The sequence below is a fragment of the Cryptomeria japonica genome, chromosome 11 (genome assembly GCF_030272615.1).
Source record: "Cryptomeria japonica chromosome 11, Sugi_1.0, whole genome shotgun sequence".
Lineage (NCBI taxonomy): Eukaryota > Viridiplantae > Streptophyta > Pinopsida > Cupressales > Cupressaceae > Cryptomeria > Cryptomeria japonica.
Window position 1 is genome coordinate 560,324,995 of NC_081415.1, and position 18,737 is coordinate 560,343,731.

Below are 18,737 nucleotides of genomic sequence, written 5' to 3' on the forward strand. Positions count from 1 at the left end.
AAAAAAGTCAAAATTTGGTCAAAATATTCAATTGGACAAAAATTCACATTGACATCCAACACTTAGACAAATTTAAGCTCTGCATTAACATTCCAATTGAGAATTAGACCATTTTGGCGAATTCATTGCATTCAAAATTTGCATTCTAGAAAAGGAAGCTCAAAAGCTCTCAAAAACGACTGGATTTTGGCTTGAAAAGGCAAAATTTAAAACCATAAGGCTTGGCCCTAAATCCAGACAACTAGCTAACTAACAAAACCCTAAAAACGAAAGCGAAAACGAGCGAGAAACAAGCAAAAAGAGGGGGTCCCCATTTGCGATGGGGCGATGTGTGAAATGGTCACAACAAGCATCTAGGACAGCTGTGTACATTCAAAATAGATGTCCTCATTCTCTTCTTGACAATAAAACGCCTGAAGAAGCCTTTACTAGCAACAAACCTGACATAAGTCATTTCCGGATCTTTGGGTGTCCAGTCTATATTCATGTCCCCAAAGAAAAGAGGTCAAAGTTAGAACCTTCTAGAAAGAAAGGAGTATTTGTTGGGTACAATGAAACCTCTAAAGCCTATAGAATATACATACCTGGTCAAAGACAAATTGAACTAAGCAGAGATGTCATCTTTGAGGAAGACATAGCATTCGAGAGGTCCAAAAGCTCTAATGAATTAGAAAACCAAGATCCTCCTACAAGCTTGGATGAGGATTCCACCCTTGAGATTCAGAGGGAGACCCCTGAAGATGTTGAGCATGAAGTTCAAGGCTTACCTTTAGAAGAAAATTATCCCGAAACTAGGAAGAGACCACTTTGGGCTAAAAAGATGCTTCAAGAAGCTGAAAATTATGCTGCTCCAAAGGGGACTTTCAAAGAATGTAAGAGACCTAACCTATTTTCCAGTTATACTGTCTTGATGAGTGAGGTCATTGATGCAAAACCTTCCTGTGTTGGAGATGCGCTCAAGCATCAAGTTTGGAAAGATGCTATGTCAGAAGAGTATCAGTCAATTCTGAAAAATGATGTCTGGGATATTGTGCCTAGGCCAAAAAGGAAATTTGTGGTATCTTCTAAATGGCTCTTCAAAATCAAACATGCAGTAGATGGAAGCATTGAGAAGCAGAAAGCAAGGTTTGTTGCCAGAGGTTTCTCACAGAAAGAAGGTATTGACTATGAAGAGACATTTGCTCCTGTTGCCAGATACACTTCTGTCCGAGCAGTTTTGGCTATTGCAACATCTAAAGGATGGAAAGTCCATCAAATGGATGTCAAGACTGCTTTTCTGAATGGTAAGATTGAAGAAGAAGTTTATTTGGAGCAACTTGAAGGTTTTGTGATTCATAAGGCTGAATCACATGTCTGCAGATTAAAGAAAGCTCTTTATGGACTGAAACAGGTCCCCAGAGCATGGTATGAAAGAATTGATCACTATCTCTTGGAATTAGGGTTTTTCAAGAATGAAGCAGATCCAAATCTCTACTACAAGGTAATCAATGGTGAATTATTAATTCTTATTCTTTATGTTGATGATCTGCTAATCACAGGAGAGGATAATTGTATTTTTCGATGTAAGAAAGAATTAGCCTCTGAGTTTGATATGAAAGATTTAGGAGTTCTTCACTACTTCCTTGGATTGGAAGTTTGGCAGCAGGCAGATGGTATAATCCTTAATCAAGGAAAATACACCATTGATATACTCGAGATTTAGAATGTTGGATTGTAGATCCATGACCACACCTATGGAGACAAATCTGCACAAGCTAAAGGAAACAGCTGCAGAATCTGAGTTTGCAGATCCTACACTCTATAGACAGATTATTGGATCTCTGATGTATTTGGTAAACACAAGACGTAATATATGTTATGTTGTAAATGCACTAAGTCAGTTCATGTGTGAACCCAGGGAAATACATCTTGTTGCTGCAAAGCATATTCTGAGATATCTTCGAGGAACTATTGGTTTTGGTTTGAAATATAAACATGTAGAACTTGACCTACATGGATTCACTGATTCTGATTGGGTTGGAAGCATAGTTGATAGGAAAAGCACATCAAGATGTTGCTTAAGTTTAGGATCAGGAATGATCTCATGGATATGTAGAAAACAGTCTTCAGTTGCTCAGAGTTCTACAGAAGCTGAATACATTGCAGCCTCCATGGGAGCAAGAGAAGCTGTATGGCTCTAGAAATTGCTTGTAGGACTGTTTGGTCAGCCCTTAAATCCTACTGTCATCTACTGTGACAATCAGAGTTGCATCAAGCTTTCAATGAATCCAGTATTTCATGACAGGTCTAAACACATTGAGATTCCTTATCACTATGTTCGAGATATGGTGGAAAGGAATGTGATCCAACTGAATTATATTAGTGTAGGTGATCAGATTGCAAACATTCTTACCAAGCCTCTCTCCAGGATCAAGATTGAACACTTTAGAGATAAACTTGGTATGGTTGAAAATGTTATTTAATTTTGAGATAGAGTCTCATTTATTCTGATATACTAATATATTTAAAGATGTTTAGTGTGTAAATTTTTTTATTTGTCATGTGTGTGACTCCATGATTGCATGGGCCTTCTGTTAACATTATTGAAGGGTGATGAATTTTCAATAATGAACACTTGTTTCAAATTGATATTGTAAGGCGACGATTTTACAATTATCAATTTAACTATCTTGATGGATATCATGTGACTTGATATCTGTGGACATGTCATGATAGTATATATATCTCTGAGACATTATGGTAGATATCTGTTGGTTGATATCATTAAATAAACAATAATTATGATAGAGATCTTCATGGTGAATATTATGAACATAATATTCGTGGACATGCCATGAAATCATTATCAGTATGGTAGGCATCATGTGACTTGATGTCAGTGCACATACCTTACTTGATAACTATGAGTTATGGTGAGTATCATGAGACTTGATATTCATTGTTGAACCATATCTTTGAATATCACTATGGTGTGATATCTCCTCTCTTCACAATCAATGGATGAATTGTGATGTTTTCTCTAACATGAAGTGTGTCCTCCCTAGTTAAGAGGGAGTGTTAATTTTGTAACGTCGGTCATATACTAATATGTTAACGTTAACTAATGATAAATAAAACCAAAGTTAACTTATCGCGTTTGACCAACGGTTACACCGTTCATGGTATCGCGTGGTAAAGCGATTCTCAAACAAGTCGCACTCCTTCCGATCGGGTAAGTAAACGGTGACTAGTTTATATACTGTGGTGAGAGGTACGTAGGGAAGAGATGTGTCTTCCCATGTTGGTATCGCGTGGTAAAGCGATTCTCAAACAAGTCGCACTCCTTCCGATCGGGTAAGTAAACGGTGACTAGTTTATATACTATGGTGAGAGGTACGTAGGGAAGAGATGTGTCTTCCCATGTGGGAAGACATATCTCTTCACTACGTAACCCCTCATCCACTTATATAGCATACTTACATTGAGGAGGATGCACACACCGAAATTGATAAGTGTGGTGCATCTTTAAAACACGCTATAGCAGATAAAATACAACTTTCAGATCATATCTCCATCTCTTCTATTTTGATCATAGAATTTTGAAAGAACTTAACACTCCATACCCAAAATTCAGACCTGAAATGTGTTGGGGCAGCCAAGGTCATCCATTTTCAGACTTTCAGAGGGTGTATTCAGACTTAAAAATCAGAAAATCAGACTTTAATACACTATTTTTCAGAGTGTATTCAGACCTGGGTATACTTTTTGGGCTTCAAATCAGTCATTTTCTGAGTATACCAAGGTGTCTTCAGACTTGGTACTCAGAAAATCAAATCTGAGACAACTTTCTAGCACCTAAATTAACCATTTACAAGGGTGTCTTCAGACTTATTTATTGCAATCAGACTTATCCTAAGTCTGAAAATCAGGTTTTCAGAGGACAAATTTTTCAGATTTTGATCAAATCTCATGTATTTTCCACAATTTGTGTTATCTAATGTTGAATTTATGTTTTTCATGAGCTTACAGGTGTGAAAACTATTTGAAATCAGAACCTTAATTATTTCTGGAAAATTATTTGTGAGGACAAAATGAGGAACATTGAATGTCTTGATGGGGTTTGAATTTCCACTCCATCGAATGGTGATCAAATCAAACAAAATTTTCAAGGACAATGAGTCCCGATGAGGATCAGATTTCCACTTGAGGGCAAAATTACAAAGGAAGGGACAAATCAATTCGAATGGAGGTCAATAACAAAGTAGTCCCTATAGGCATCAAATTTCCACCGAGTGAAGGGAGGGACAAGGATAATGCGGATGTTTTGAAGACTGATCCGTCCGTATGCGGATGGATTTCCCACCAAGGTTGAAATAAAGTTTATCACATGGGTGTTTGATTCAATGTTTGTTTGTTTTGCAGGTCTGCTACAAGGAAGGGAAGCACAATGATCAAGGCTTGAAGAGGATGCATATTGCAAGGACATCACAAATGTAGATGGGGAAGATCAACACTTCAAAGGTTGAAAGAGAATTTCGGGACAAAGATTTCCAAAGGCAAAGATGTGGACTAGAACAAACATGAAGAGGACTTCGCCTTGATTGTGAACAAATGAAGGAAAGCAAGTTCAAGATATGAGCACAAGGTATTTCACATTAAGAAATCAAGAACTACATCAAGGAATTTCAAGGTCGAAGAACATTAAGGAGGAAATAGTTCATGGGGAATTCCCAGACATAAGGATGGAATGCAAAGTATCATAAGGAATTTCGAACATTATGAAGAAGAAGAATGTACAAGGTAAATTGATTAAGTCTATGAGGCAAGCTAAGGTGGCATCCCAGTCACCATTCATTCAATCCAAGTGTACCAAGTCAACATTCATTCAAGGAGGGAATAGGTGACACATGGCGCTACATCAAATATTATTTATCTTTCTTATCCTCATCTCTCATTGGTCAATGTAATGGTGGTTGTAACAAACCATAATTAGGGTTTCTATCTTTCGATCTTGGCCATTGATCTTGAATCGATCTGAGCCATTCATTGTAACGAGCTATCTATATAAGGCTCAGTACTCTCATTTATAAAGGTTAATAGAATAGAAGAATAGTGAGCGGTAGAAGAGTAGAAGATAGTTAGTAGTTAAATCATTAGAAGTTAGAGTAGGAGTAGAGTAGGAGAAAAAGAAATTGTTGCTAAGACTTGTAAATGAATATACTCCTTTCATTGAAGATATGGTGAAATGTGTTGTTTCAACAAGTTGCATGGTTTCCAATTCTCATTTGCTTTCATGTTGATTAGATGAATGGAAGATATCATGGATGATTAGTGGTGAAATTCGTTTAATCCATACCACTAGCTTCTTGCTGATTGTAACTTTGCCTTGTGTGCTCAATTGGAATATGAATTGAACTTAACTTCAATTATTGCTCATCCATCGATATGCATTGCCTTGATGGTATTGACGTTGATGGTAGTAATTTGAACATTTATAACCTTACCTTAGACGATTGCACTAGCTCTGTGGAGTTCTTCAATGATGTCAAAGCAAAGCCTAGTAGAGTCTCACCAAGTCATTCACCACTTCTTACATTCCTAGGAGTAGATTAGACTCTCTAAACCCTTTCCTTTTGATCTTTCTTTGTTAGATAAGTCAGTCCTAAGTTCCAGCAACGTCCAAGTATTCAAGCATTCATGTACAATGTAAGTCCCCTTGTGATTCCAGCATTATCACATCAAACCATTGAGCTTATCCACAAGTTAAGACCTAACATTTCGTAACCTTGGAGTTGTTTGAATTGATCACGAAGCATAGAATTTGAGAGACTTTGTTCAAGAGAGGATAAGATACCTTGGTATTTTATTTTGTGTTCGATTGTGCATAAAAAACACATCAACACCCACCTGACTTAACTACTTATGGTGCAAACAAAGCATTATTAGATGTAACAAGCATTTATTTCCAACATACTAATATCTATTCTAATATTTATTTATTATGTAAGATCTACTAACTAATGATGTAATATTCTATTATTCTAACTTTCTCCCTCTTTTACATCAATCTAAACAAAGGATGAAACACTACATGGACTGAACAAAACAACCCATTTGTAAATTTGATGAAATGACTCTTCTAAATCTTCTACTCACCCAACACACATCAAACTGATTGCATCAATAGATTTCCTGATTGTTTAACTTTGCAAATCCTTTCTACCACATGAGAGAAGAAATCCCAACCTCTGTGCACAAAAAGAGAACAACTCTCCTCTGAGGTTCCACTCTCCAAGTGTGAAAATACCTCCTTTAGCACCTACACAATGAGATAACTTTCCTTAAAGAGTGTCAATATCCCTCTAGTGTGGTGGGAACTAAATCTCTCCATTGGTGTACAACAAGAACAAAACCAATGTAGTTACACTCATCACACCACACTATCTACAAAACAAGTAAATATAGATACACTATCTAAAACAACAAGTAAATATGGATACACTATCCACGCTTATTTCAAAGGTTACATCATTCACAAATACTACCAAATCCCCTCGCTCCAAGAAAGGACACAAATTTGGTGGTGCTTCTCAAACAATCTACCATCTTAGAGTGAGAAGCTAACATGAGATGGGGGAATTCCTTCAAACTCCTTTGTCATCTAGCCACCTTTGCTATTGTTTCACTCTATTCATTTGATGTCACATGTTAGTCTCTAAAATCCTTGAATGCCCTATAATGTGTAGCATGGATGGCCCAAAGAGTACAAGAACCTTCAATAAGTTGCTCTAATATTGCATTTCATAATTTTTTCTTCGGCCTTATACTTTACCTTTTATGGATGTTTGAAACCATTCAGTGTTGGTGCACCTCATAAAATAGCACGGCCCTTTTTGGTGTTTTTCTCAAATCATTTTAGAATTCATTGTGCAAGTAAATGTTGCTGAAAAATAGAATTATTAACTGGTTGCTGCATTGGAAAGAGATTAGATTTAACTCCTATTGGCTTTCCCAAGCAAATCAGAAGCTTATCTGCAATTTGTTGCAATCTGCTGGTTTGTGTTTCGTTTGGGTATTCTACTATTGATAGGGTGACTTTATACCACTACAGTTTGTACCTCTAATCCTCTTTGTCACGGTAATGTTGATGCTCAAACAAGCACTATGCATTCACATCATAGTTACAAGACTCAGATAGGGATCAAACTTGGCAAGTTGATTTTTGACTTGGGCTTGGAGTCAACACTCAAACTTGGCCAAGACTCAACAAAGACTTGGCAAATTGAAAAAATCATGAAATATAGAGATTTTTTAAATTTTAAAATCTTTAATCTTGCACCCTAAATAAGCCTTTGACACAAACCTTTATTGCGCATGCCATTTTTCATAATTTTGTCTTTTAACCATCCTCCAAAAATCTGTGAACCCTTCAAAAAATCCTTGACTTTCATACTTTTATGTTTAAGCATTTTTAATTTTTAATTCATTTTTTCCCTAATTTCCACAAGCCTAGTCAAGTTTACCTATCAAGACTTGCTGAGTCTAGGTGAGTCTCACCAAATCTTGCATCTAATGTTGTGATAACTAGAGTGCTCTTGTGATCTTGAGGAATCCAATTCATTTCCAACAAACCAAGCATATTGAGATCCATATGCCTATATCAAAGATTTTATACAAAAGTTGATCATAGATCTTCAATATTGTCCCTCATCAAAGTAGGTTGCTAATATATTTATCAAACTTTTCATAGAGAGCACATATGTTTATCTTTGAGCTCTTTCGGGGGTGCAAAACATTATCAATTTTGGGAGGCTATATAGTCCTTTACTCTTCCACCTTCATTTCTTTGTTTTTTTGGTGGTGGTGGTGGTGGGGTGGACGTGAAGGGGGGAACTCCCACTTCTGCTTTGGAGTCTTTTTTTTTCCGATTGTACATGTTACCTAACATGGCTTGTTTTGTCAAGACCCATTTCTTTTTCTACCTCAATTATGCTTAAAGGGGGTGTTGGAGTAATATTCATATTTCACCTATTATATTTACTCTAGCAATTTCCTTTTTATCACTTAGGTAGGACAAGATAATGATTATATGTCATTCCCTTATTTTTTTGGATTATATTTTCCTTATCTTTTTCAGATTTGGAAACTCCAAGGGCATCTCCTTGTTTTTGTAGGATTTTTTCTTACTCTTATCCTCATCGTATTTGGAAACTTTGAGGCTATATATTGTATCTCTTTCCTTTCATTTACCATATTATTGAATTCAGATATTAGAGTGCTGAAATTCACGCCCTTTGATTGTTAAAGAAATTATGTCATCATAATTTTGTCCCTAGCATAGATTTATTATTGCAAGTTCATTAGAAAATCTGATTGTGGGGGAGGGAAAATGGTAGTGAAAGGAAGCACTTCAAATGGTAGTTCTATGGAAGACAATGGACTTTATGGTAATTTGCAACAAATTTGTTAATCTAAGGGGGAACTTGCCTATGGAAATGCCATTTTTGCTCACTTGGATATCATAGAAGCATCACAAGAGTGAATGAAAACCTCCAAAGCATTGGCATAGGAGTTGGGGCATGGGGTTCGCTCTGACTTTGAGCTAATGAAATTGAATAATGGTGACATCTCTACAGTTCAACACTTTTCCAAATGCATTGGTACTTAACCTACACAAGTTCCTATTTTTGAATCATCTAGTAAAGTCTAAGGGGAAATGTAAGGCCATAAGTTTAGCTTCAAACTTAGTGGTACATATGTTTAATGTATAGGAAAAAAATTCTTTATTAGTTGCTGTAATGTCCTAAAATTGCACCCCTTGCAATTTTGACCGCATTTGGGGCCTTCACCTTAGTGTTTTCATCCTCATGCTTGATTGGGACCTATTTATGCCTCCCCCATGCAATAAACATCATATTTTCACACTTTACCTTGCTGGGACCCCTTGTCCTTGCCCTAAATTGGGGTAGGATTAGGGCATGGCACTGTGGTCCTCACCAGGACCATGGCGACATGCCATGGTCCTCCTCAATTGGGCCCTGATTTGAACCCTTGGCCCTATCTCAAATTTGAGTGGGAAACTTTTCCCCATGTTGGCCTATGTCGGAAAATTAATAAGTTTGACGACAGACAAGTATATAAGGAGGTCTTCCCCTCTCATTTGGGCATAAGGCAATAAGGTGGAGATGATCATAAGGCAAGGAGACTACATTCAAGCATTCAAGCATTCTTCAAGGATGCATATTCTTCATCTATCCATTGGAGCAACATTACATCATTCATTTGCAAGCATGTGTGTGTGATTAGGGTTTTGTCATGTTCATGCCATTTCATACAACATATGTGATTACATTCAAGAAGCAAAGCATGATTATCAGTCATTGCAGATCTAAGGTATACCTTTCCATTATTTACTTCAGTATTTGCAGTATTTCATTTAAGGTTGATTCCAAACCGGGGTTTGACCAAAGGCAAGCCCCTATTCCCAACACATTTCCCTTTCCTTTTGTGTGCAGGAAACAGGTGTGCGACTGTACCTCTGGAATTAAGATTTATTTGTAGAGATGGAAAAACCCTTTTCAACGCGCAAAAAGTTTGGAGGACCAAGAAGGTGGGCGTCCTTGTCCAAACACACGGTCCCTGCTACTTTTGGCGGATTTTGCAAAGCAGCTCCAAATCATTTCATACCTCTCAGATCTAGGTGCACAACGAAATCCCGAATCTGTAGCTCATTGTTTTTGCATATTTTGTCTTCAATTCCAGCATTCTACTTGTTTTAACAATTCAACTTACAAAAGAGGAAAACCCAAAATAATCCAATCTACTTAGTATTCAGTCCTTGTCTCATTTAGGATTGGATCTAGTGGATTCATCTCCTCTTTTATATGTAAAGTCCTCCAAGTGAAAACTAACTTAGTGATTTCTCCCTTCCATGTGGTGAATTTACTAGGCTCAAATTTTCCACTTTACAGTGGCATTCCATTCTATGTTGCTTGCTATATTTTAAGGAGGCTTTGTCCAAGGTTGGATAATCAAGGCCTTCATAAGTGGGATGATAGGAGATAAACTTGAGGACTACTATTTTGGATAAGAAATATTCCAAGACAAATGTACTATTGGAGAAATGAAGGTCACATGGATGTAGCCTTAGCATAAATGGGAGGACGAATATTAGACACTATCTACTTACCACTATCATATTCACACTTAAGGAGGGTGACAGACTTAGGGCAACTGATTATTTAACGAACCACAAGGATGCGAAATTTCATTATAGATCCTCATAGATACCATTTAGGGGATTGACCCTAACATTGTGGTACAAGTTGGGATAGATGCAACATATATGTTCAGGCAGCTAGGAAGTTGGTTGAAGCTATGTATAAGCAAATCTATTGAACTATTTGTTGTATGCATACATTACAAATGCACTCAAGGACATCGACAAATAAGAGGATCAAATAGGGTGTAGTTGATGCCAGAGATTTGCCAATGTTCATTTGCAATCAGCACATCATATGCACTATTTTGGTTTTTCTCCAAGATGGAATATATCAAATTCATTCTAGTGGAGAGGAATCAATTGGTTGATTTGAAGACTTGACAAGAGTTGAAGTGAAGGAAGTGATGAATAGAGACACTTTCTGGTCAAATGACAATTTGTAACCTTCATCATATCCTAAATGTTCATTTCGATCAAATATGGACCTATCATAGTTCTAGTCTCAAGAAGATATATGAGTGCATTGATAGCATGCTCAAATAAATGAAGGCGACTATTTGACAAAGAGACCCTACCTTGTTCTAGGATGTGGACATTTAGCCTATCATTCAACATAAGTGGGAGAGACTCAAAGCTCCTTTGCATTGGCTTCCTATGAACTAAACCTGAAGTGGTGTGTAGAAGCAGTAGTGCATCACCCCAGTTATACCCAAATTTTCTGCACTTCTTTTCCACTGAGAAATCATGTCAAACAGCTTATATGCATGGCAAGATAAAGGTTTCTGTTTGTCTCTGGGGTATTACTGATTGTGAGTTTTTCATATAACACTAAAAATGCTCGATTCTCATTCATAGAAGAAGTAAAAATACAATGTATTGATTCACAAATAAATTTCAGACCTTATATTTCATTCTGCCATAGTTTACAGATTTGCTTTCATATTTGGAATTCATGACCACAACATGATACTCACACATAAATAGATTGCAATGTTTCATCACAAATAATAGTTCTATTTCCAAATAGAAGCCAGCTGTTACACTAACAGAAGTTTGCTACTAGTTACAGAAATAAGGGTCACACAAATTCTAAACTTAAGGTTGCAATGCAAACTCTGCTGGAAAACACCATGTTTTTGCCTTGGAATGAATAACAATAAGCTGCAATTACTGAGTTCAAGGAATGATACTCCAACCCTTACATCCCAGTTCATTACACTGCATTCCCAAATCTCACACCATTCCTACTCTCTCAGTGATCAGCAACAAGTGTCCACCATGTCTTGGCCCCCACCTGTCCCTTCACCCTGAATAGCATCTAACATAATCTGCCCCACGACCTTGATTTTGGTGTCTTAAATTGAACAGCAAGGTCTGAGACTCTGAGCAGCTTACATGCTGATGGTAGAAGCCTCGAAACTCCACACTAACTCCCATTTTGGCAGCCAATGACCCTTATATCTGCAGCTAGCATCTTTAGAATTTATCGCCTTGCTGATATGGATTTCTACATCCAGCAAGGAATCATCAAAACTTAGACCAAACCTCTGTAGCAAACCAACATAATCTTCAACCTTGTCCTCAAGTCTTGCTAGGAATGCCTATCATGGCTAGCCTAGGAGGAATGAAGTATCAGAATCGCCCAAGGATTAACACCTATCTGGTATCAATGCTCTTCCTTGCAATGGTGTCCCTTGAAGCTTCAATAACCTAATATACCACTCTCCTCTATTGCCCAGCAAGATAGACTATGGTGTCCAACTTCCTGGCAACTTTTAAAACTGTGAATACTAAAATTTGTCTTGGAAAAAGGCTTCACCAAATTGCCAATCTTCAATCAAACTTGCGAAAACTCCTTTATGCACAATATATAACCTGGAATGAGCCACACCAAATTAACCAAGGAGGATCTTTCACCACCGTGATTAATCTTCTCTGAGAGGGTTTCCATCTATAGGAAGGCTAAGATGAACCAACTTCAATTCCACAAGAGCCACAAGGGTTTCACCAAAAGAAATAGAAATAATTTACATAATCCAAATGAGCTCACCAAATCTCCTTTTATACTTTTTCCAGCAGAACTTTTCAAATGACATATTTTAAAATTCATTTTTAATTAAATGCTCATTTTTGCTCCAAAAGACACTTCTATGAAATAATAATAATATTTGATGTGCAAGTTCCTTATTTTATGTGTCCATGATTTAAATTTTTTTATCCCTTTGCCAACAAACTAATACACTAAGGTGCTTTTTAAATTATTTTAATAAAATTATGCAACCTTAGTAAAATAATTAAATTAAAGCCAATAATACATTCGAGTTGCAAAAACTTCTAGTAAGCATCAGATTCAAAAAATGACTATATTGGAATTTTATTAATGATGAATAATGAAAATCAAGGTTGATTGAGTGACTTATGATAAATAGATCTCTCCAAGAATCTTGGAAAACACGCCAGAAGTTGGAATTCACTTTGAAAAGTGTCATAGAAGTCCTCAAGACCAACTGAGCTCATTTCCAACATTAAACATCCCCTCTAACAAGGTTGACAGTCACCAAGAAAGTCAGAGCCAATTACAATATTGAAATGACCGAAAATGGGGACAATACAGAAGCTAGGTAGGATTCAGTAATATGCACCCTTACTTTTTTGCTTTCAGAATTCTGAATATGATGTTTTGAAAGATAACCCACAATATAGAAATAGATAGTGCAATAACAACTTCTACAATATTGATATGCAAAGAAATAACACCCAAATGCACAATATTCAAAATACCCACAACTCGAAATGTATATCAGATTTAGTAGAGAGTGTGAACACAATAAAGGACCAGTATTATCAAATACCTATTTTGACTTTTTCACACATCACCCCATTGCAAATAGGGACCCCTCTTTTTGCTTAGTAGTCTAGTCGTTTGCTAGGGTTTAGTGTGTTTGGCAGTAGTTTGGGCCTTGATTGTGAATTTGTCCTTAAGGATGCGATCTAGTCACCAAGTCCTGGTCCAGAATCCATGAGTGAGCTTCAGGAATGTAAATTGAGGGCGAGGTTGTGAGGAGTGCAAAATGTGGTTGAAAAGTTGTCAAAAGTTGTAAAATCTTGTAAATGTTGTCAAAGTTGTTAAAATTGCAAAAAATGTTGTCAAGGAAAATTGTCAAGAAATTGAAATGTTCAGCGTAGAAAAAATGGTGAATCTTATGTATTAAACATGTCATGTCTATAGTTTTATAACTTTAGTTCCCTAAGACTAAGAGTGCAATAGAATCCAAATCGTGATTAAATTTTGATTGACTAGATAATTTCATCTCTACTAAATATAGAGTTGACAAGTCTTGGACTTGAATCCTTTATAAGCCTACTTTTCGCATTCAGTAATCCAAGTATTTCATGTCCAATGAATTGATGGACCTCTAGGCCCCTATGAAATCCAATTCATAAAAAGTTTCCAATCTGCCAAGTAAAGGAATAACTAAGTTTGGACCTGGCGTTACTTTAGGTTCTAATTAAATAGGCTTCTCATGTTCATGATTTAAACTTCATTGCCCTGAGCCTCTTGCATACCTGCCTGCATGGATAAATTCTGCTTGACTGAAAATTTCACATCAAGAGGCTATCACATATCATGTATAGCATATTTTTTGGACCCAGATTTATTATATTCTTGGATTCAGTCGGATGATTTGTTTGAAAAGTCAAAATTGTGTTACTTGGCAAACCCATTGAAGTGAGTAAACTCCAATTTAATCTTGCCTTGCATTTGTTAATACACTGTCTTGAGCTCAAATGCCTAGTGACTATACCCTGATATCTTGTCCTGTCACTGTATCCCAAGTAAGCTTGTGGCAATCTTGACTGCTAATGTGGCCTAACTTGAATGTCTCACATGACCTAAGATATCAAACATGACAACATATACACTTGACTTTCGACTACATGCGCATCACATGTTGATTTCACCTGGATTCAGATTTAATAATCTTTTTTCTTAACACAAAAATTAAATTGGATTTATTTAGTGATAGAAAAAAATTTAGCAATAAAAGTATCACAATCTGATGATATCTTGTTGTTTGCACATGGCTTGAGGCAGTGAAATCTAGGACAACCTCTTTGAGATTAAATGGACAACCATTGATTGGCAATGGATGTCTGCTGCAACGAGATTTCTAGTGGTCAAATATGTCTTAATGCCTGTTTGGTCTTGAGAATTTAAGTGGTATGGCTATTAAATGATCAGAAACAGGCCTCATGTTATCTAGGTCTTTCGTACATGACTTTTTTTCTTGTCAAAGCCAATTGAGAGGCACAAGGAGACCTACAGCATGATTAAATGGCTGATTTTATCTTGGCGCCAAACTGGAACTCTCTTCAGACCAAAACGTTAATGCTTGTGACTGACTTAAGAGGGATGTAACTGACTGTACCTTGTACTTTGCAGGTATATAAATATCTCATTATTTAGCTATGTTGAGAAACTTGGGAAGCATGACTTCTTCTGTGCAAGTAATTTGGTGGAGAGTCTCTTTCTTTGTCAAAGCTGTCTCTGTTTATCTGGGAGTGTAATCACCATAGCTTATACAAGTCTTAATTTTTGTGAACAGGATTAATGTGTTTCAACGTATTCTTGGAAATGATTTTGCTTGTCACAGCTTGCACATGATTTTAGTGTGATTGTTTCATATTCTCTTTCATTTCCAGATATAATCATTTGTCTGTTGTACTTTCCTTAAATGAGTACATCGCTCTTTCCTTCATGTTGAACTAGGACTGATGATTGCTCAAGTGGGTTTTATTGTGTTTGCAAAGGAGGCTTGCCAAGTCAATGGGTGCTTTTTGGTGAACAATCTTGTCTTTCTCACTCCTCTTTCCCCTTTTTCTCTTTTTCCCCCTCTTCAGCCTTTTCCTTTTCTTTCCGTCTCTTCCATTATCCTTTTTCTTTTTTCTTTTTTTAATCCCTCAGTTAGTTTAGGTGTAGTTTAGGTTCAGAGTAGGTTTCCTTTTGCTCCATTGCTATATCTTGCTGCAAGAGCACCTGCCATTGCAGTTAGATTCAAGACATTTCTTTTTATAAGTGGCTATCTTTTTGTGAGTGAAAACTGAATAGTGTGTGTGCAATCAAATCCTTGAAACATTGATCAATCACCTTAGCCCCTTGTTGAACAGCAGGACATAAGCCTCTGAAGCTATCCTAGTATAGCCAGATTGTTGGTGGCATATGGACCCCCATGATTGTTGCATCTGCTTGCCATTCACCTTCTCTCATATTTTTTTAGTTCTTCTACTACTGAGAGAAAGTGGTTGACATAAAGCTTCATTTACTTTGTTAAGAGGAACAAACGTACCTCCAGAAGAACAGAGAAGCATATTGTCATGCACAATGCCTTGCATTTCATCGATCAAAAGACACCTCAGTACAGTGAAAGCCTAGCAGCATGGTGCGATGTAGAGCAAGGAGAAACATGATGTGCATCTAGTTGGGGTCTTGTTGTGGGAAGCAGTTGATTTAGAGTCCAACAATTCTTGTGATTATTAGTTTTCAACATATCCATCCAATAATGAGTCTGCTTGTTGAGCTAGTCATGTACTTTGCATGATGCATCATTTCATTTTTTGGGATCTGTTATTGTAAATCAGGTTTTGAAGTTCATATTATGCCTATGATCCTTACTATCAGTTTATTAGATGGATCGTGGAATCAATAGATGGTTATTGTACTTACTATTTAAAGTTTCAGCTTCTTTTGGTTTGCTTGTATATATGTTTACGTATTTTTAATTTGTTTGTACCTCAAAAATTCAAAATGTCAATTTTGTGTATTCTTTTAATAGTTGCCCATCAGCATCCCCAATATATGTCCTCCTCACCACCTAGACAAGTAGTATACTTCTGGTGGTATCCTTTCGGGTTTCTTGCCTCTTAAAGAAACTTCTCGATTTTATGATCTTTTGAGACTTCATTGATGTAAATCTAAATTGATGCAAGTTGAATAATTAAAAAGACATACCATTAGTATCAAATGAAATTCTAATGGGATTTGCATACTTGTATATGCAATTAGGCAAAACAATGCTAGGAAATAAATGAAATTTAGTAAACATTATGTGCTCAAAATCTTCCACAGATATTTTATAGGAGATAGTCCGACCACACAAAATTAAGATCTCATAATTACCATATAGAACCTTAGTTCAAGTTTTCCTGTATTTTGTATAGTTATGTGTGCACAAATGTGAAACACCAGAATCGAGAATCAATAAAATTGCAATAGTTGGACAGAGGTACAATTCCTCGCCATTTGATTCAAGCACTCTTGATGAATGTTTTGTTGAAAATTGATATAAAAATTGTTCCATATAATGGTACTGTATGGAGGACCTGAATGAAACTGTTTAATAATTTAACTTGTCTGAAGAATCAATTATTCGGATTCCATATCTTTATGGGTGCTTTTTATGCAGTGTATTGGTGCCAGACTTATATCGAGGAGAACCTTGGCACAAGGACAGACCCCAGAGTGAATTTGAAGAATGGCGAAGAAATCATCTACCAGCAAGAGTTGCAAGTGACATTGATACATCTGCAAAATGGCTTTTAGATGAATTTTCTGCTGTTGGAATATCTGATAAGTTAGGTATTGTGGGTTTCTGTTTTGGAGGTGGTCGTTTAGTTGAAACTCTTGCGAGAGATACACAATCTCGTTTTGGTGCAGCAGTTTGCTTCTACGGAACCAGATTAGATCCTTCCTTGGCTGCTCAATTAAAAATACCAGTATTGTTTATAGTAGGTGAGAATGATCCACTGTGTCCTGTTGACTTGTTGCATAAAATGGAGAGTCAAATAAAAGGATCTCAAGTCCGTGTTTATCCTGGTAGAGGTCACGGCTTTGCTCACCATTCAGAGTCTCTCGAGGAAGATAAAGATGCCGAACATGCATTCACCACTGCAAGAAATTGGCTGCACAAATACTTAGTTGAAAATGTAAATGTTACTGAATGAAGAATAACTTTCTTTCTGAAAGTGTAAATTATTTTTATTTTCTGAAGTGCAACCGTATGTTAATGCTAGAAGAATTAAGTTCACATCTTATTGGAGGAACTGATTCTTTGCATTTTTGAATTGTAGTAGGTAGTCACCATGCCTTGTGTGAATTGTTCATTTAGCATTCATAATCTTTTCTTTATGATCTCTGGCTGTTTCTAGAAAATTGTGCACTATAACACTGACTACACCTTAATCTTCATATTTTGGATACTTCCCTGAAACACACTTCTCCCATGACGAGAACTACATGAAGCAAATATCAGTAGATACGTGAGAATAGATGGAAGGGTTCTTACATAAGTGAGTTGGAGGATGGAATAAGTGGACTTGCAATTTCAGCTGTTAAATATTGTAATTATCTTCTGTTGTTTTTTAACTATTAAAGACGAGAGAACTGTGATTAGCATATTGACAATAATAGTACCAGTACCTAAGCCTGTCTTATATTTTGGTAAGACTGTGAGCAACTTGAAATTTTAAAATGTGAGCATGTCCCTAGCGCCTGCTTTTACCAAATATCTAGAAGGCGTATGATTACATGCCTGCATACAGACAATTTAAGCCGTATGATTACATGCCTGCATGCATTGATGCTCGTAGAGAGTTTAAGCCACAAAGAGCATTCAATTTACATACCATTGACATTGAAAACCGAAAGTGTACATGGAATTTGTTTACTGCTCTATCTAATAAAATCAATAGATGAATTAACAATAGTGATGACAATGCATATCAGATATAGGAGTAAAATATATCTTTGTTCGCTCATGAAACTATTATGGAGAAGAGAAGAACACCAAAGATGGTCAGTCAAGAATCGAAGTTGATAATACATAATCTATTTAAAAGATCGACGGTTGCCAAACACCTAATCGATGCTTATGCCAACAAACACTTAAACATAGTTGGATAACCAATATTTTTTATTTGTAGTCAGATAACCAATATTATTGAAACATAATAATACATACAACATAATTTAATTATTTGAGTTTCGGACAGGAAAAACTTCACAAAACTTAAAAATATGAAATATCCATAGAAAAAGGGAAAACAAATTGTTCTAGTTACTTCATGCCAAAATATAGTACGCAGAATGAAAATACCTTGTTTCGGTTCATGATGAGCTTTGCTAGGGTTCGAGGTTGCGTATTGCGTATTGTTTTTTTCAGACCACATTTACTGCGGGACTTTTGTGTTTATTATGGCTCCGGACAACTTTAGCGCAATAGTTGATGCTGGTGCTGGAGTTGTTGCGACGGACCCTCATGGCGCCTCAAAACAAGCGCCCTTGCAAATTTGTTCCGAAAGTGTTTCACGAGGTATGTCCTCACCTGATATTGTGCTTCATATTCAATATTTTGATAATGCCTGTGAGTGGCTTGAAAAATGCACTTTGATAGGCTATTTTGTGGGTAGGATCCCTCCTGAAAGCATGATTCGTGATTGGGTCGCCAAAGCCTGGTCTCCTCATGGAGTCCGGCTTGAT

The 18,737-nt window shown here is 36.6% G+C and overlaps 1 protein-coding gene across 1 annotated transcript in view; it reads left to right on the plus strand.

Annotated features, from left to right (window-relative positions):
* LOC131034626 (uncharacterized) overlaps window positions 1-17,392 on the plus strand; it is an 86,178-nt gene extending 68,786 nt beyond the window's left edge. Inside the window, exon 3 of the mRNA XM_057966172.2 lies at window positions 16,666-17,392. Within this exon, the coding sequence (XP_057822155.1) occupies window positions 16,666-17,203 (538 nt within the window). The 3' untranslated portion in view covers window positions 17,204-17,392. The remainder of the gene's footprint in view (window positions 1-16,665) is intronic.
* The last annotated feature ends 1,345 nt before the right edge of the window (window positions 17,393-18,737 follow it).